Genomic DNA, 17,734 nt, shown 5'->3' on the forward strand with positions numbered 1-17,734 from the left:
ACCGCTTGATAGCGAGGGCTCACTGTTTACACTTATTCCATGACGTAGAAATATTGAGCTCGATTGTTTCCCAGCGTTTAGTAATTTAAAAAATATTTATCCATTATTTTTTTTATATTTATTTGGAAGGGAGTGTCTGGCATAATCCAGATAAAAAATAAAAAATAAAGAGCCACGATTGAGTTTTCGTGTAGTAAAACTACAAAACAGAAAACACGGAAATGCCAAGCATTTTCCTGATTGGACGACGCTATCTAATGCTACCATAGCAACAGTAGTTTTGCTTTCTCATTGGTGAATACACCAAAATAGGCGGGGTCAAGCAAGTGACAGCCTGTCGAAAACTTTGCTAGCTTACGAGCTAATTTTGCACCGTGGCCAGTTTCAAAAATGCCGTAAGATTTTTCACGGTCACGCCACAAGACACCGGGAAAGTAAGTGGTGGTCTTTAACGCGTTAACTCGAGGTACTGGAAACCGTTTTGACTTCGTCTCCTGATCTGTTAATACCTAGCCCGGGGTGAATGTGAGAGGTTAGCTGTTAGCTGCTAGCTTGCTAATGTTATTGTAGCTCGTATTCCGGAGCGCCTGTGATGGAGAGTCGCCGTTCTTTTATAGTATTGTTTTTGTTTTTTGTTTTTTTACCTCACTTTGACTAATTTTATTTCAGCTTTATTACTGTAGAATAAAAAACAATAAAATGTCTGACGATCGTGTTTTAAATGCATGATAAATATTTGCACGCCGATTTGATCCTACTCCTGTTAGACTACATAAGGTTGTTGTGAATAAATTTCTTGATATTTGCAGAAAATCAATTCATGTATTATTATACTGCAGGATGAGCTACTACACTCAAAGTGACGATAAAGACATCTACGGTTGGGCCAGTTCAGTAAGTGACACCTGATGAGATGTGAAAGTTCACATCTTGTGAGTCAACTCTTTCTTGCAGGGAGCGTTTCCCTTTCTCAATTCTCCTTTTCTTATGTCAGCTGATTTTGACCTTGACAAAAATGTGTCTGGATCAACACTGCATGGATCAAAGTTCATTTTGAGCATGCAGTTCTAACAACCCAAAAAAAAAACGATTTTAAAATAAACCTGCAAAACACATGAATATGACAAGTGAAAACAACTTCTCCGAACTCTGATCTTTATCATTGCTACCATCGTTATTTAAACAAAACATGCAGGCACATATTGCTCAACATAATTACGAAAAATAAAGCCAACAAAAAGCATGCAATCAGATAGCTTTTGACCACACAGAGTGCAGATAAGAAGACCGGATAACACGGATCAGGCTTGTTGACTCGTTTGGGGAAATAAACCTACACATAACAAATCAACAAATGCATACACAATGGTTTGTCATTTGTAAACATTATTGAATATTGTCTTTAAAAATCCTTTGGTTGGATTTACATTGCATTTTTGTTGGCCGATTGAGATTCTTTTGCTGCAAAGGCAAAAGTGGAATCCAAACGATCACATCATAAAAAAACGTAACGCATTTAGATCAGTAATTTCCACTTTTAATTCGGTAAAAAAATTATTGTAAAAACATGTATCCATACCTGTCAACCTCCACGGCTCCATGCCCGTAAAAACTATCGTATTTTCCCGTACAAAATACATAATAATCGTACACCATATATATATATATATATATATCTCATCTCATCTCATTAGCCGTACCGCTTATCCTCATTAGGGTCGCGGGGGGGCTGGAGCCCATCCCAGCCATCTCCGGGCAGTGGGCAGGGTACACCCTGAACTGGTTGCCAGCCAATCACAGGGCACACAGGGACAGACAACTCATTCGCTCAATCACACCTAGGGACAATTTGGACCGGCCAATTCACCTGAAATGCATGTATATATATATATATATATATATATTTTTTTTTATTTTTTTTCTGAATGATGCATGATGGGAAACCCCCAGGCGGCAGACGGATGCGCACAGTAGAATCAAACCGCTCGCTTCGTTTGCAACGGAAAAAAACGATACTGAGATAGAGGCTTCCGCGGCGACCTCCTTTGACTTGATTTGTCGTTTCGTGATAGTCTGTGTATACCGGATGGTACCCATCATTGACAAATTTTCATTTTTCCGTACAGTTTTCCTTGTACGTCGTACTCGTCTTAAAATGCATAAAAAACGTACTTTGTACGGCAAAACCGTACAGGTTGACAGGAATGTGTATCAAATATGAACACTAAGCATTTTTCAGTTCATTCATTTTCTGCGCCATTATCCTCACTCCTGTCGCGCGGGACATTAAGCATTTATTCTATTTTTAGTGACATCTTGTGATGTTTTAATAGAATGCAATAACCTAAAATGGAACTTTCCCAGAAATCCTTTTGTTGAACACTAAAAAAGGAAGGTTTTCAGTGACAAGATGTTTAATCTTCAGTATGTATTGGATTGTTTTACATCATTACATGTGTATTGCAGATGCTGGGACACGGAAAAAACGACATCACTGCGGTGACGTCACGAGTGCAACAGTTTGTGGAGGAGAGGATGCAGACCACAATGGTAAGTCTGACGTGAAATTGTGATACTTTACAAGTCAATCCAAAATACATCAATTAGTAAATAAAATTAGTGTAATAACAACTTAAAGTAAAAATACATAAACAAAATAGAAATCGCTGTGGGAATTTTGAACTTCGATAAAATAAAGGGACAGTGTGTGATAAATCACCACTTGAGGTTGTTGTAGTTTAGGAAGGCTGAAATGTGTACATTAGAATAAGACACACTAGGGAAGCCCAGAGGATATCCCTCCCAGGAAAAAATTAGAAGCTTAATTTCAGCTAGCGACAGGACATAAAAGCTGACATTAATCACTGCCAAAAATATACCCAGCAAGTTGAATACACCTGGAGCGTCTGGAAAGAGCCAATAGCTGGAGTTGGGTAGAGCTGGTGTGTCTAATTTTAGAGCAGGGGTCTCTAACCGGGTGCCCTCTAAGGACAGCTAAGGTGCCCTTGGATGTGTTCTGAAAATACCCCTACACTGTTGGGTCAGTGTGATTTTTCTAGTAAAATTATTTTTTTGGGGTGGTTGACTGAGTCAAAAGAAGCCTAATTCCTACTTATCTCACGTCTTGTCTTTCTTCTCTCTTTTCATCTCTTTCTTTTTATCTTCCTCTCTTTCATTCTTACCCTCTCTCTCTTTCTCCTTGCCTTTTATACATCTCTATCTCTTTATTTTTTTATTTCTTTTTTTAAATTTATTTTGCTCCCTTTTCTTTCTGTCGCTTTCTCTTTTTCTATTTTCTCTGTATTCCTCTTTTCCTCTTTCTCTCTTGCTTTCTTTCTCTACTCTATTTCAATGTTTTTGTCTTCTTTCTCTTTCTCGTTCCACTTCCAATAATTAAGCAGGTAATAACAACATAGAAAGTAGTGCAAGATAAGTTGTTTTTTTAGAAATGCATATAAAACTGTGTGCCCTTTGCGCTAATAAGTAGCTTTCAACTTGAAAAGGTCAGAGACTCCTGTTCTAGAAGCTAGCAAGAGAAGCTATCAAATACAGGACCTGCCGCGCAAGGAGAGTGACACTGAAAAACAAAACATGCTTTGTTTACACGTGCAACAATAACCACAGTGGATAGCGGCAAGCTGAAGCCGGCAGCCAAGCGGATAACATAAGTGGCTAGAGAACAAATCAGTCAAAAAAATGGAAGATGCCTGGATCATGGAACTCTGCAACATTAGCATGAATGACCAGCTCTGAAAGGCGTGTGACGGTGAAGGAGAAGCAAATAATAAAATTAGTGGCTTACAGCGAGCCATGGCCTGCGGCCCAGTGGCAAACATGAGTGGCTAGAGAAAGAAACAGTGGGAAAAAGTTCCAGGTGCCTGAGTCAAAGTATTGGCGACCATCACATGCAGGGCCTGGCCGTGAAAGCTACGTGGCTCTTACGTGCTATGAAACACCACCTGGACAAGATATGCAAAATGGTCATTATGGCTTCCGTAGTAGTAAGATGGCGGCAGAACCTGTCAGTTTTTACAAAGGACATCTTAACTTGTGTCATATAATTGAAAATGTCTAAACCTAAGAGCATCTTCTTGGGATTTTACATATGTTTTTGCTCATCATTTAAATCAATAGAGTTTTATGAAAACTCTTAGCAGCAATGGTGCATTTTTTTCAACACACTGGTTGAAATGGTTATCAATTGCGCCCTCTGGTGGTTACTGTAGAATTATTGTTTTATTCAGAACCCAATTTGCTTTATAACTCAAATAATCAAACAAAGTTGTTTGGAATTGTTGCTCTCGCTGCTTTTTTAGCTCACGGGTGTCCTGATCGGTGCTGCCATCGCCGTCACCACGATCGGCATTGTGGTGCTCTTCTTCTATCGAAGGTTCAAGCTTGCTCGTGAGTCCAATTTCCATTTCAATACCGTCCAAGGCGAGTCATGAAGAATTCTCCCCTAAGAATTTTGCTGTGGAATCTCTGCTCAGGTGAGCGTCAGCCCGGCGTACCTCATTACCGCTTCAGAAAACGAGACAAAGTGCTCTTCTACGGTCGGAAAATAATGCGCAAGGTAGTCTTTGTTTCTCTCTCATTCCTTACGTTCAGATTTTTTTTTCAAATCAATGATTTCTTTCACAGGTCCAAACTTTGTCCTCAATTCCTCCATCAACGTCCTCATCTACCTCAGTCACGAAGCAACCGCAGCGAGTGCGCAAGAGAACCAAAGTTCTAAGCATCGCCCGCAAGTACGTGTGCCATTCGTGTGTTTTGAGCTATGATGCATGGTCTCGGATTAGATGCACTGAAAAAAAGACGGTTAGGCCACTAGTGCCATGCATGATATCCGACAAGAGGGATGAAAGATATCTTGTTCAGAAACTTGAGGTGAAAGAAAGGAAATAAAATGATATGATCTGCATATATATAGCGCTTTTCAAGTCAATGACTTCCCAAAGCGCTTTACAATGTGCTCCACATTTCCCAATAGCGGCCTTGCAGCCATGTAAGGCGTTAACCTGCTTATTGGGGGTATTAGGGGTTCAGTGTCCTACCCAAGGACACTTCGACTTGTAACACGGACGAGCCGGGATTCGAGACGAGCGCTCTACCTCCTGAGCTACTGCTGCCCTGGACATGGCCAGTAAAAGTAACTTTCTGTTCAGAAATCTTCATAAGAGTGACTCTCCACATAGGGTGAGAGTCCAGAAAATACAAAAAAAATACAACTTTTCTTAAAAGGAAAGAGATCTCTGAAGGGCCTTTAAGATGATCAATTTGAGAAGATAGATAGATACTTTATTCATCCCCGTAGGGAAATTTACACTTCCAGCAGTATCCTTGTGTTGTTTATTAACAGATTAACAGGATGGCCTCGGGGTGCTGTGTTGTAGTTTAGCCACAGCGGAGTGGATGACGTCACCCACTAGGCCAAAAGTTCGACGTCCCTGCAGCAGATGGATATCTTTGTGCCCAGGGTTACACCACCTCGTGTTCACGTAGATAGCGAGTCCGCCTCCTTTCCGTTTCCCGCATGCTTTTGTGTCTGTCTGCCCTAACAGCGCTGAAGCCGGGTAGCTCCACGTTAGCGTCCGGGATGCTAGACGTCAGCCACGTTTCCGTACAACACAGCAAACTGCACTTCCTGTACGTGTTGATGTTTTTCACCAGCACAGCCAGTTCGTCGATCTTATTTGGTAGAGAGTTCACATTTACCATGATTACGGACGGTACCGAAGGCTTATAACGCCGCTAGCCACTTAGTCTTCACCTTAGCTCCGGCTCTGCAGCCACGATAGGGGCCCCTCGTCACGCCGGCACGAGAATTCTTCAGGGCAAAGAGTTGATTCTTTGAAAAAACGCATTTTTGTGTGTTAAAACCCATAACGATATGATAGAAAGTAATCCAAAGTGTATTTGTCAAACGGGACGAAAAACACCAAAGATAGAAGCAGACAATTAAAACAATAAATCACAAAAAGAGCGAAATAACACGGAGCTGCTGGAAAGGCTGCCGCTGGCGGCAGCGCCTTTGATGAAAACATGTCAATTGGAAAACTTCACCTTCAATTTTCTCTTGCAAACTGTAATCAGGGTTCATACAGGAGCTTGAATCTTTGAAAATGCTTGAATTTTAATGTTGTGTTTTCAAGGATTGAACAGAGGTTTTGTTAAAGTGCTTGTGAATGCCTGAAACTGTTGCCATGTTTCTCAACAAGTCTGCTTAAAAATGACGCCAACACTGCTCTCTGGTGGCTTTGCCGTTGCATTTCATATTCTACCGTGATCGATGGCAGCTGGTATTAGTTTGTATGACATATTCTTTTGAAGGGTCATTTTCCCTTACAGGTCGGTTAAAGCCACACCTAAACTGAGCACTGAAATGATTATTAGTGCCTCAATTATGGATGTTTATTATGGGAAATGCCAACAAATTTAAGATAGTGTCTTCCAATAATAAATTGTAACGGGAAGAACTTCCTGCAACTGAGAATTTAAGTTACACGTTACTGTCATTTCTACCCAACACCTATATGAGAGATCTCAAAATATTTACACCAGTATTGTTTAGATCAACAAATATATTTGTGATTTACTCAAGATCTAAAAATTATTTGTCTTAATAAATCCACACGAAGGATTGCAGATATATTTTTGGCTCTGCAAAATACATGATTCACACCAAATTTCCTCTTTTAATGATACTGAATACTTTGGAAAATTGGCTTTGAAAGTGCTTAAAAAGCGCTTGAATTTGGCCACGAAAAGGGTGTACGAACCCTGTATGGTGTTTTTCTTCTTTTCCCCATGATGCATTCAGGTACTGTGACTGCCGTTGTAGAATTTCAAATTCACAGTTAGTCATGACTACAAAGAAGTAGAAAATGTCCAATTTTTAACATTTAAGAACATATCACAGCTAGCTAAAACATACTGTTAATTTACGGTCTCTACCGGTCACCTAATTTAAAATTTTCCCCAAAATGGTTGGGTATTAATAAGAGGAAAAAAAAAACAGATTTGTTCAAAGCACGCAACGGAAGGTGAGAACATTTGTCGAGATTCTTTTAACCTCTAAAGCACTGTTTCTCAACTGGTGGGTCGGGACCCAAAAGTGGATCGCGGGCTTTTGCCTTGGAAAAATAATGCTAAGATAAAAAAATAACTGAGGGTCAAATGCACTCTTTAACCGTGGATGGCGATAATGTCCTGCTCAATCGCTTGTTCCAGTTCTGTAAATTGGTGTCGTCCCGATCGTGTTCAGGAGGAACCACATCTCATTTTACTGTGATTTTGTTCGTTTCATTTCCTTTTTTCTCTCCATAATAATGTGACTGCAGCATGTCATTAATATGGAATTTTGGGTCACACCAGTTGAGAACTACTGCTGTAAAGTAACTCATTTAATGTTTGTAATTCTGTTTTTTTGGACAACAAAAATTGCTTCTAAAGAAAAAAAAAACATGTGGTTTACTTGGCTGAGTGAACTTTTTTTTTTCAATAGAATTCTTCGTATACGGAAGGATCCGCCTACCTTGCAGCCTAAAGAACCGCCCCCTTCTCTGCTGGAGGCCGATCTGACCGAGTTTGACGTGCAGAGTTCCAATTTGCCTTCTGAGGTTCTATACATGCTGAAGAATGTCAGGTAGGTCTGAGTCATTTGATACAGGAGGTTTTGGAACTGATTCGTTGCAATACCGTTTGGAACTTCTACAATTTAAGAAAGTGACCTCGTTAACAAGTCACCCCACGTTAACAAGCCTTCATTGGGCATATATAGGTGCATGTCCACTGTGAGAGAGATAAACTAAAAAGAAAAAATCCAGATATCACAAATACTTATTTTCTTCACTGTAAGCATGAATATATATATAATATATAGATAGATAGAGATGGATAGATAGATGCATTATTACAATTTCATTCAGCAACAACAAAAGAAAAAAAAATCTAAAATTGTTGCAAGATATGGTTTTACAGTTTTATGCGTGTATTTAGGGATACTGTCTCTGAGCCTGTTTGTCCTTGTTTTAAAGGAACTATAGCAACTACCAGGAGGCAACATGTCAAAGAGGTGGTGGCCTGGTGGGAATTGTCTCTTATAATGTTAACGTCTCTGCTACGGTACCGCAAGCCGGCAATGTCTAAAAGACTGGGTAGAGAGCAGCTGATGATATTTTGGGCTGCGTTGATTACTCTGTTTGTTTTTCCTGTCCGCTGTAGTGCTCCCAGTATACCTCATGGTGATTCAGTATGGCAGAATGCTTTCTGGCATTTCATTATATACAGTAAAAGTTAACTGGTCTTGGGGGCCCCCTCATGGTCTCGGGGCCCTAAGGGTCGCTAATGCTTCTGAGTCACACTGATAATCCCCAGTAGGGGTAAGACCTTAAGCCTGAGCCCATACTTGCACTTTGGGCCGGGTTCGGGAATAAAATGTTAATCATTAAGTCGGGCCGGGCAAGTGATAGTTATTTTGATGGCTACTTTTTACTTCTACTACAGACGTAATTTCCGCTGCTCGCCAATAGCTTTTACAAACTTTATTCTTTCTTTTCGGCCAAATATTTGACTTGTTATCTGCGGAATACGATTTTATTTTCGATGCCATTTCGTTCAGTTTCATTTTGGCGCTACACTTAAAAGTGCCCAGATAATTTGAGGCACTCGGCCCGATGTAAACCCGAAGCTGCGTACTTCAGCTGAAGCACGTACTTCAATGCTGAAGTACGCACGGCGCCAAAGTAAATCATTGGGTTTACTCCGGGTCGAGGAACCTCAAATCAAGGTTATTAATCAGGTTTCGGGTCTGGTTTCAATACGAGTGGGCCGGGCCGGGCTGGATTTCTTGGGCCCGATTTGACCTCTATTCCTCGGTAATTAATTTTTAGTTCTTGGTTCAGGAAATGTTTAAGCAGGGCGTAGCACCCTTACTTGCTTTTGGAATTTTGGAAACGCGCAACCTCTTTGAAGTTAATTGCTGAAGATAATTATTTAAATTGATCTTTTTGTTGTACAATTGAGGACAAGGAGGGAGGGAGTAAGATGAGATACTGCACTTATGAATGTCATTCTGTGTCAATGAATCTGACTTGTTTTTTTTTTTTTTAAAAATATATATGTATAAAAGAAAATATTTACACAAAAAAACTTTTTGGGGGGTTCCAATATTTTTAGTATTTGATATATTAATATAATATATGAATAATAATAATATATGAAGATAAGCAGCGCAGATAATGGATGTACCATTAAGGATTTGCACAACTCTCACGACTCACCGGTCCCTTAACTGCCAGGGTCGTCGAGGAACCACTTCCCTGTGGTGTGTCTTTGGCAAGTACAGCCCATCCCTCTCCAGGCTGTTTTTTTTTGGGTAGGGTTTTGCTCCTACACATGAAACAGTACTGGTTTCCATGGTTACCAGTAGCAGGACAAGCCTACTATTCTGACTCGGATACAGCACCTTGACCAGCTGTTTGCCGTTGTTTTCTGTTGTAAAGCGTCAACCTGCCTTTAGAGATGAGCCGCACCTCGGCATTGACGGACAGCGGCGTGTGACAATACTGATACTAGATCCTAGATCCTAAATCATAGGGGAAAATTATGGAGCGCCCAAATCATTTTGAAACCATTTTGAAGTCTGTGTTCTGTTTTTATTTTAAGGGTGTTGGGTCACTTTGACAAGCCCCTCTTCCTGGAGCTTTGCCGCCACATGGTCTTTGTTGAGCTGCAAGTGGGCGAGTGTCTTTTCAAGCCTGGAGACAACGACGACAGCATCTACGTTGTCCAGGACGGACGACTCGAGCTCTGCATCTTTGAGAACGTAGGTTGTAGGGCAGCAACGATTAGTCGACAAAAATCGATAATGGTAATACGCGACAATGAAATTCATTGTCGATTATTGTCCCCTGACACGTTTTTCGAACAGAGGGAAGCATCACTATGCGAATATTATCTTTGATGAGTCTCGCTTGCGGAAAAGCATCTCTGTCTCGTGCGCTAACATCATATGTACAAATATGGAGTCAATAAGTCAAGTCATGTTTATTTGTAAAGCCCTTAATCACAAAGAGTCTCAAAGGGCTGCACAGATCAAAGACTATTGCAAACTACAGACTATTATGACACCATCCCCTCATCTAAAACCTACATGAGGGCAAATAATACACATATTATCAACATAAAATATAGGTTATTCATTCAGATTCAGATTCAGATCTACTTTATTGTCATTCTAGTACACGTGTATACAGAACGAAATGTCGATACATCTGACCCGCACAGTTTCCTTGAATGTACAGATATAAGTAAAAGTTGTATTGTATTATGGCTACGTATAGTATTTTACCATAGTGCCGATAGTGCAAGAGGAGTAGCTAACCGGATGTGCAAAATGGGCAGTCAGGTTAACAAGTCAGGTAAACAGTAACATTAACACTGTAACAATAACGCTGTAAGTACAATAGTGCAGAGAGCAAATGTGCAAGGAGTGGCAAGCTATAAAGAACTGCCAGTAGTGCAAAAAGTCAGATTAGCAGCCTTTTAGATTTAGGTTAACTATATGTTAGATTGACCGTTTAACAGTCTAATGGCCAGGGGGACTAGACTACTGCGGAACCTGGTGGTCCTGCACCGCACACTGCAGTACCTCTTCCCAGAGGCTAGCAGAGTGAACAGTCCATGATGGGGGTGAGAGGGGTCCCCGATAATGTTCTTAGCATGGGATAGGCAGCGCTTCTGGCCAATGTCCTGAATGGAGGGAAGTGTAGTCCCGATTATTTTCTCTGCTGTCCTCGTTACCCTCCTCACACTACCCCAGTCGGTAGCGCTGCAGCCTCCACACCACACAGAGATACAGCTGGTAAGGATACTCTCTATGGTGCCCCTGTAGAATGTGATGAGGGAGGGTGGGGGCAGGTGGGCTCTCCTCATCCTCCGCAGGAAGTACAGGCGCTGCTGTGCCCTCTTAACCAGTGATGCAGTGTTCACGGACCAGGTGAGTTTGTTTGTAATGTGCACCCCTAGGAACTTGATACTGCTGACAACCTCCACAGCCTTGTTGTTGATGCAAAGTGGGGCATGGTTGGGCTGGTTTTTCCTAAAGTCGACAATGATCTCTTTAGTTTTGTCAACATTCAGGACCAGGCTGTTGTCCCTGCACCAGCCCACCAAATGCTCCACCTCCTCTCTGTAGGCCAGGTCGTTGTTGTCCCTGATGAGGCCCACCACTGTTGTGTCGTCAGCATACTTCACGATGTGGTTTGTGGCGGACCTAGGGACGCAGTCGTGTGTCATCAAGGTGAACAGGAAGGGGCTCAGGACACAGCCTTGGGGGGAGCCCGTGCTGAGGTAGATGACATCTGAGATGTTCTGACCTATCCGCACTGATTGGGGTCTGTCACTGAGGAAGTCCAGCAGCCAGTTCCGCAGGGGGGCGTTGAAACCCAGGAGTCTCATTTTGTCTACCAGATGTTGTGGGATGATGGTGTTGAATGCTGAACTGAAGTCCAGGAACAGCATCCGCACATGGGTGTTCTTCTCCTCTAGGTGTGTCAGGCTCAGGTGAAGCGCAGAGGAGATGGCATCCCTGGTGGAGCGGTTTGTCCGGTAGGCAAACTGAAAGGGGTCGAATGAGGAGGGGAGACTGGAGGTGATGTGCCCTTTAACCAGTCTCTCAAAGCACTTCATTATGATAGGAGTCAGTGCAACGGGCCGGTAATCGTTGAATGATAAGATCTGGGGTTTCTTTGGCACAGGGATGATGTTGGCAATTTTGAAGCATGATGGTACTTTGGCTTGGTCTAGCGAGGTGTTGAAAATGTCTGTTAGTACACAAGCCAGCTGATCGGCGCACTCCCTAAGTATCCGCCCCGGAATGTTGTCCGGGCCTGGAGCCTTCCTTGTGTTGACCCCTCTCAGGGTCTTTCTCACGTCAGTTGAGTCCAGGTGGAGTGCTCTTTCGTCCTGATTTGGAACCGCTTTCGCTGCAGGGGTGCCGTTTTGTGCCTCGAACCTTCCAAAGAATTTGTTGAGGTCATTCAGAAAGTCCATGCTAGTGTCCTGCACTGGGGCGGTGGTTGGCTTGTATTTGGTGATGGCCTGAATGCCTTTCCACATATCCCTGGTGTTGGTTGTATTGAGGAAACGTATGCTATAGAATAGAAGTGTGTTTTAAGCTTAGATTTAAACATTTCCACAGAGTTTGCAGATCGAATCTCAGGGGGAAGAGCATTCCACAGCACCGGGGCCCGAATGGAGAACGCTCTCGAACCTGCGGATCTCTTCTTGGCTCTTGGGATCACTAGTAGACCAGCGTTTTCAGAGCGAAGGCTCCAGACTGGAACATAGGGGGAAATTAAATCTGAAAGATATGAAGGAGCAAGTCCATGAATGATTTTGTATAATACCAACAGAACCTTAAAATCAATGCAGGTTAGCTAAAATCGGGGTCATGTGATCAAACTTTCTTGTCTTGGTTGAAAGCCTCGCTGCAGCACTTTGTACATTTTGTATTTCCACAGTTTAATGTGTCAGATTCCTCCATCAGAAGATATAGTTGAGTGTCATCTGCGTAGCAATGGAAACTTATATTTACCTTGCGGATAATATCACCTAAAGGAAGCATGTAAATGCTGAAAAGAAGGAGGCCAAGTACTGAACCCTGCGGAACAACGCAGGTATCACTAAAGGGCTCAGACTTCATTTCACCATATTTAAAACAGTGCATCAACTACGTGTCCCAAAACTTCTTGAGTTTTGGAGCATTTATCCTGGATACGGCCATTTAAAAGACTACTTGCAAAGTTTGCGAAGAAAGTATTCAAATAGCAGGTCGGACAGTTAAACTAAAGAGTCTTACTCGCCTCAGTAAGCTTCGACCGGGTTCGTACTGGTGCTTGGAATCCTTGAAAATACTGGACTTTCAATGTTGTGTTTTCAAGGTTTGAAAAGTGCTTGAATTTTTAGGTGAAGTGCTCATAAATGATTGCTATTGTTGCCATGTTTCTCAACAAGTCTGTTTAAAAATGTCATAGACACTGCTTCGCCATTGCATTTCTTCTTCTGTCATTATTGGCGACAGCTGGCATTTGTGTGTATGGCATCGTTTTATGAAGCATCATCGCCTCTTATGAGACGGTGCAGGTTACATCTAAACAGGGAACTATGAAATATGTATTGGTGCAAGGACTACCTATTGTGAACATTTATTATCAGCAATGCAAAAAAAACTAAGGTAGTGTTTTCCAGTATATAATTGGAAGAACTTCCTGCATCTTAAAATGTAACCTCCATATTACTGTTGTTTTTACCCAACACCTTTATGGGGAGAGATTAGTCTAAGAATATTTTCACACATATTGTTAAGATCCATATAAATATTTACTCGCAATTTCCCTAAGATCAAAGAATCCTATATCTTGAGAAATGCACACGCAAAATTAAACATCACACATGTAAATCGCATACAATCGTATTTTTGGCCCTGAAAAATACACTATTCACACAGAATTTCCTTTTTAATGGTACTGGAGATGTTTGAAAATTGTCTTTAAAAGTCTTTAAAAAGTGCTTGAATTTGGCCATGTAAAGGGTGTTCAAACCCAAGACGGTTTTGATAACATTTGTTGCACATTTTATATGCAAATTTTTGCTATAAAAGACAGCTTGACTGTAATAATAGACTGAGCCTGAAAAACGTATTTGAAATTAAATGCATGCAATCCCAAGAACAAACGACAGTTTTTAAGACGTTAAAAATGACAAATGTCAGTTGCTAAAAGCGTTTGATTTAGAAACTGTTGGGGATCCTCAAGACCTTTTGTTACAGACTTTGTGGTTGACCGCTGAATGCACTTCACAAATTGGACATCATTATTGTTTAATTTCCTTTTTACTGCTGCAAATGTGCCTCTTATGGGCTTGCAGCGGAAACATTTTGTTTTTGATTTTATTATTTATATGCGTTTCCCTAAAAATGGACAGAGGTTTATTTATCAGGCATGAAAATATTTCACTATTAGGAGGAATTCACCGTGTTGAAATCTAAAAGTGTGACCCAAGTGAATTGTGTAGATTTGATGAAAAAACGTTTTGAGGTGGAGATTGTGAGATTTCCCAGAGTGAATCGGGCATTTGAGGTGGTGTGTTTGGAGATAAATCAGTGTTGTTCGTGTGGGCAGGAGTAAATGTAAATGGTCTTTGGTCTGCATTTATATAGCACTTTTCAAGTCAATGAAGACCTCCCAAAGCGCTTTACAATGTGCTTCACTCTTTTTCCCTTTTACACACAGACTAACCAAAAGCAGCATCAGCCATGCAAGGCAACTACGTGCTACCTGCATTAGGGATTCATTGTCTTGCCCAAGGACACTTCGACATATAACACGGAATCAAACCTGAGACCTCTTGATCCCAAGATGAGCGCTCTACCTCCTGAGCTAATGCCACCCTAGAAAGTTATATCTAATTGGAATTTTATTGCTTTAGAGCAGGGGTGTCAAACTCATTTTAACTCGGGGGCCACACGATAGAACGAACATTCTGTCGGGGGCCGGAGTAGATTAAAGAGAAAGAAAAAGAGAGGAATAAATAAGAAAAAGAGGGAGGGAAAAGGAGAGAGGGCGGGACAAATAAAGAAAAAGAGAGAGGGGGAGAGAGCGTGAGAAACGAAAGATAAAAAGTCGTGAGAGAGGGGGAAAAGAGAGGGAGAGGAAGAAAGAAATCCAAAGAGAAATAGAAAGACAGAAGGAGAGAAAAGAGAAAAGAAAGCGCGAAGTGTATGAAGAGAGAAAGAGAGAAAAGGAAAAAAGGAAGTTAGAGAAAAAGAGGTTAAAAGACTCGAGAGAGAAAGAGACAAAGAGCAACAAAGGAAGAGAAAAAGAGAGACACAGAGAATGAAAGAGAGAGACAGAGTGGGAGAAAAGGGGTGGAAAAGAAAGAGAGAGAAAAATAAATACAAGTACAGTGTCTTTGTGAGAGGCACCTGGCTCTGACAACATCAAGTTGACATATTTCAACCTGCAGCTTGTTTTTATCTTGCGCTTCTCAGAGTTTTCTCGCAGGCCGGGTTCAATCCCTTTGCGGGCCCGATCTTGCCCGTGGGCCGCCTGTTTGACACCTGTGCTTTAGAGGAGACATTTTTTTTTTCCATCAACTCTTTCACATGTCGATCCAACATCTCCATCTTTAAAGAACCAGTGTGTAATATTGGACCACTAGATGGTACTGGATTGTCTAATGGGAACAAAAACGAGTGCCACAGAGCACAGCGAAGAGGCAAGATGCCAGACAAACACGGTGGCACCCTGAGATACAAATTTCTACCCATGATTTTTATAAAAATTAATAAGTTTATATATATTTTCCTTGTATACAATTCAATATTGTATTTTTTTAATTGAATTAATGTTTTTTGTACCACTAGGAGGCGAAAAATGTATTTATTATTGTGTAACGAGCATTAGATTTTATCTCATTATCCCGCTATTTTCATTCACTGTGCCAAAGATGAATGTTAGAGAATGGAGACAGACATTAATGCGGTATTTTCGCCACACCCCTGTCACTTTTTAAAGCCCAGATTCACTTTGATGCCTGATTTATGTATTTATGTCTCGACTGCCTGAGCGTAGTGCGTCATTGGTTTTCCATTTATAAAAAAATTTGGTATGAATCTTGAGTATGTTTATTAAAATATATTTTTCAATGTACCGTATTTTCCGCACTATAAGGCGCACCGTGTTATAAGGCGCACCTTCAATGAATGATATTTTAAAACTTTTTCCATACATAAGGCGCACCGCATTATAAGGCGCTATAAGTGCATGCTGGTTTAAGATCAGGTAATTGTGCAATTTGGTAATTGTAATCCTGTGCAGTCCTTTGAGACATTTTTGTGATTAAGGGCTATATAAATAAATGGGACTTGACTTGACTTGGCTACAGTAGAGGATGTAGTACGTTATGCAACCATTAGATGGTGCCGCGCTTAAGGGAATGTCAACAAAACAGTCAGATAGGTCAGTCAAACTTTATTAATAGATAACAAACAAGCTTTCCACAACTCCATTCACTCCCAAAATGAATAAACAGCTGTTTTATTATTTTCTCCGAGGTAAAGCATTTTCGTGACACATCTTTAACATCTTTGAACAACAGCAAGGTATAACATTTGACTTTTCCTCCATTTAGTCAACACGCAAAAAAACGTCTGATACTGTTATGGTAAATTAAACGTTAGTGCAATCGCAATATAGTGACACTCGTAATGTGCAAAAACAACAAGTGCAAAACAATAACAATAAAGCAATAACATAATAACTGTAAAAAGTAAAACGTAAACACACACCAAGTAGGACCACCTCTGAATTCTTTAATGTTAAGTTCCCGTGCCAGCGCTGTTGCCTTCATTCGAATAGTTATTGTACTGACACTTCTACTTGCTGCTCTTTGTTCAACAACCGACTGTTCAAGTGTGTCCTCTAACTGTGGCCATCTCACTTTATTCCAGGGAAACTTTGCTTAATCTTCTTTACTTGGCGCAGCTTATCCTCATGCTTCCTCCACTTCCGCACCATCGATTCATTAATGTTGAACTCTCTCGCTGCTGCTCTATTTCCGTGTTCTACTGCGTGACTGATCGCCTTGAGTTTAAACTCTGCGTTGTAAGCGTGTCTCTTAATAGGAGCCATTTCAGGGTCTTTATACAAACGCACAAATAAAAGAATCGTTTAATATTTCCCAGTATGCACAGCGGACTTCTTCTTCTACGCGAAAAATGGAGTCGGTGGCTGCTTCTATTAGTTGGGAGACCTTGCAATTCAATATTGATCCATATATAAGGCGCACCGGATTATAAGGCGCATATTTAGCTTTTAAAAAAAAAATCAGATTTTATGTGCGCCTTATAGTGCGGAAAATACGGTACCTCTTTGCTACATAATAAAGTTCATGCTCATTTTAAGAAAAACGCAATATCTGATTATTTGACTAAACGTTTCAACAGTCGGTGATTAGTCGACTTTTAAAATAGTTGATAGTCGCAACGGCAGAAGTTCTGTATATTTTCCATAGCACAGAAAAGTTGACTGAAAATTCTTTTGTGTTTTTGGGGCTTTTGTAGGACGGCACAGAAGTGGCGGTGAAGGATGTTCTTCCCGGCGACAGCGTGCACAGCTTGCTTAGTATTCTGGACATCATCACGGTGAGCGACTTGATTTCCGAGTCACTCCCCTTATTTGCCTGCGTCTGCTCTCTCCTGAGAGTCAGTGGGTTCATTGATGTCCATTTCCCAGATTCTGTTCATGAATATTAGAATAATTTAATTTCCTTTTTAAAATGTCTTTTCTTATTATTCTATATTAGAAGATTATATTAGGTATAAGGGATGGGTATGAATAATATATTTCTAATTAGATGTTCAGTATGTTCATTTATTCAAGGAATGGAGTTTTAATGCAATTTTGGTGTTTTAGCTTTCTCCCTAAATTGATATGTTATTATTTAGCTTGTGTGTTTTTTTTGTTTTCACTTCCAAACGTAATACCTACACACCAGTGATTCTCAATTGAAGATATAATTGCTTGTGACAGTACCTAAAATTTTAAAATACATTAAAAAAAAAAATAGCATCCGTCCAAGATCACAGCACTTAAAGTGTCCCATCTGCATATACTTTTGCTCCTTTCAAAGTATTATTCCTTTCATAATCATTTTATGAATTAAGATGTAA

General features: G+C 40.7%; 1 protein-coding gene across 3 annotated transcripts in view; it reads left to right on the forward strand.

The window, feature by feature from the left end:
- Positions 1-315: 315 nt before the first annotated feature.
- pnpla7a (patatin-like phospholipase domain containing 7a) overlaps positions 316-17,734 on the forward strand; it is a 63,491-nt gene continuing 46,072 nt past the window's right edge. For all 3 annotated transcript variants that reach the window (XM_088320208.1, XM_088320207.1, XM_088320209.1), the window contains exons 1-9: positions 316-434; positions 840-894; positions 2,467-2,550; positions 4,317-4,404; positions 4,491-4,573; positions 4,642-4,748; positions 7,505-7,645; positions 9,667-9,826; positions 17,126-17,206. In XM_088320208.1, the coding sequence (XP_088176334.1) occupies positions 841-894; positions 2,467-2,550; positions 4,317-4,404; positions 4,491-4,573; positions 4,642-4,748; positions 7,505-7,645; positions 9,667-9,826; positions 17,126-17,206 (798 nt within the window). In that variant the 5' untranslated portion in view covers positions 316-434; position 840. The remainder of the gene's footprint in view (positions 435-839; positions 895-2,466; positions 2,551-4,316; positions 4,405-4,490; positions 4,574-4,641; positions 4,749-7,504; positions 7,646-9,666; positions 9,827-17,125; positions 17,207-17,734) is intronic.

The sequence above is a fragment of the Urocampus carinirostris genome, chromosome 16, assembly GCF_059441175.1.
Source record: "Urocampus carinirostris isolate Australia breed hairy pipefish chromosome 16, RoL_Ucar_1.0, whole genome shotgun sequence".
Classification (NCBI taxonomy): Eukaryota; Metazoa; Chordata; class Actinopteri; order Syngnathiformes; family Syngnathidae; genus Urocampus; species Urocampus carinirostris.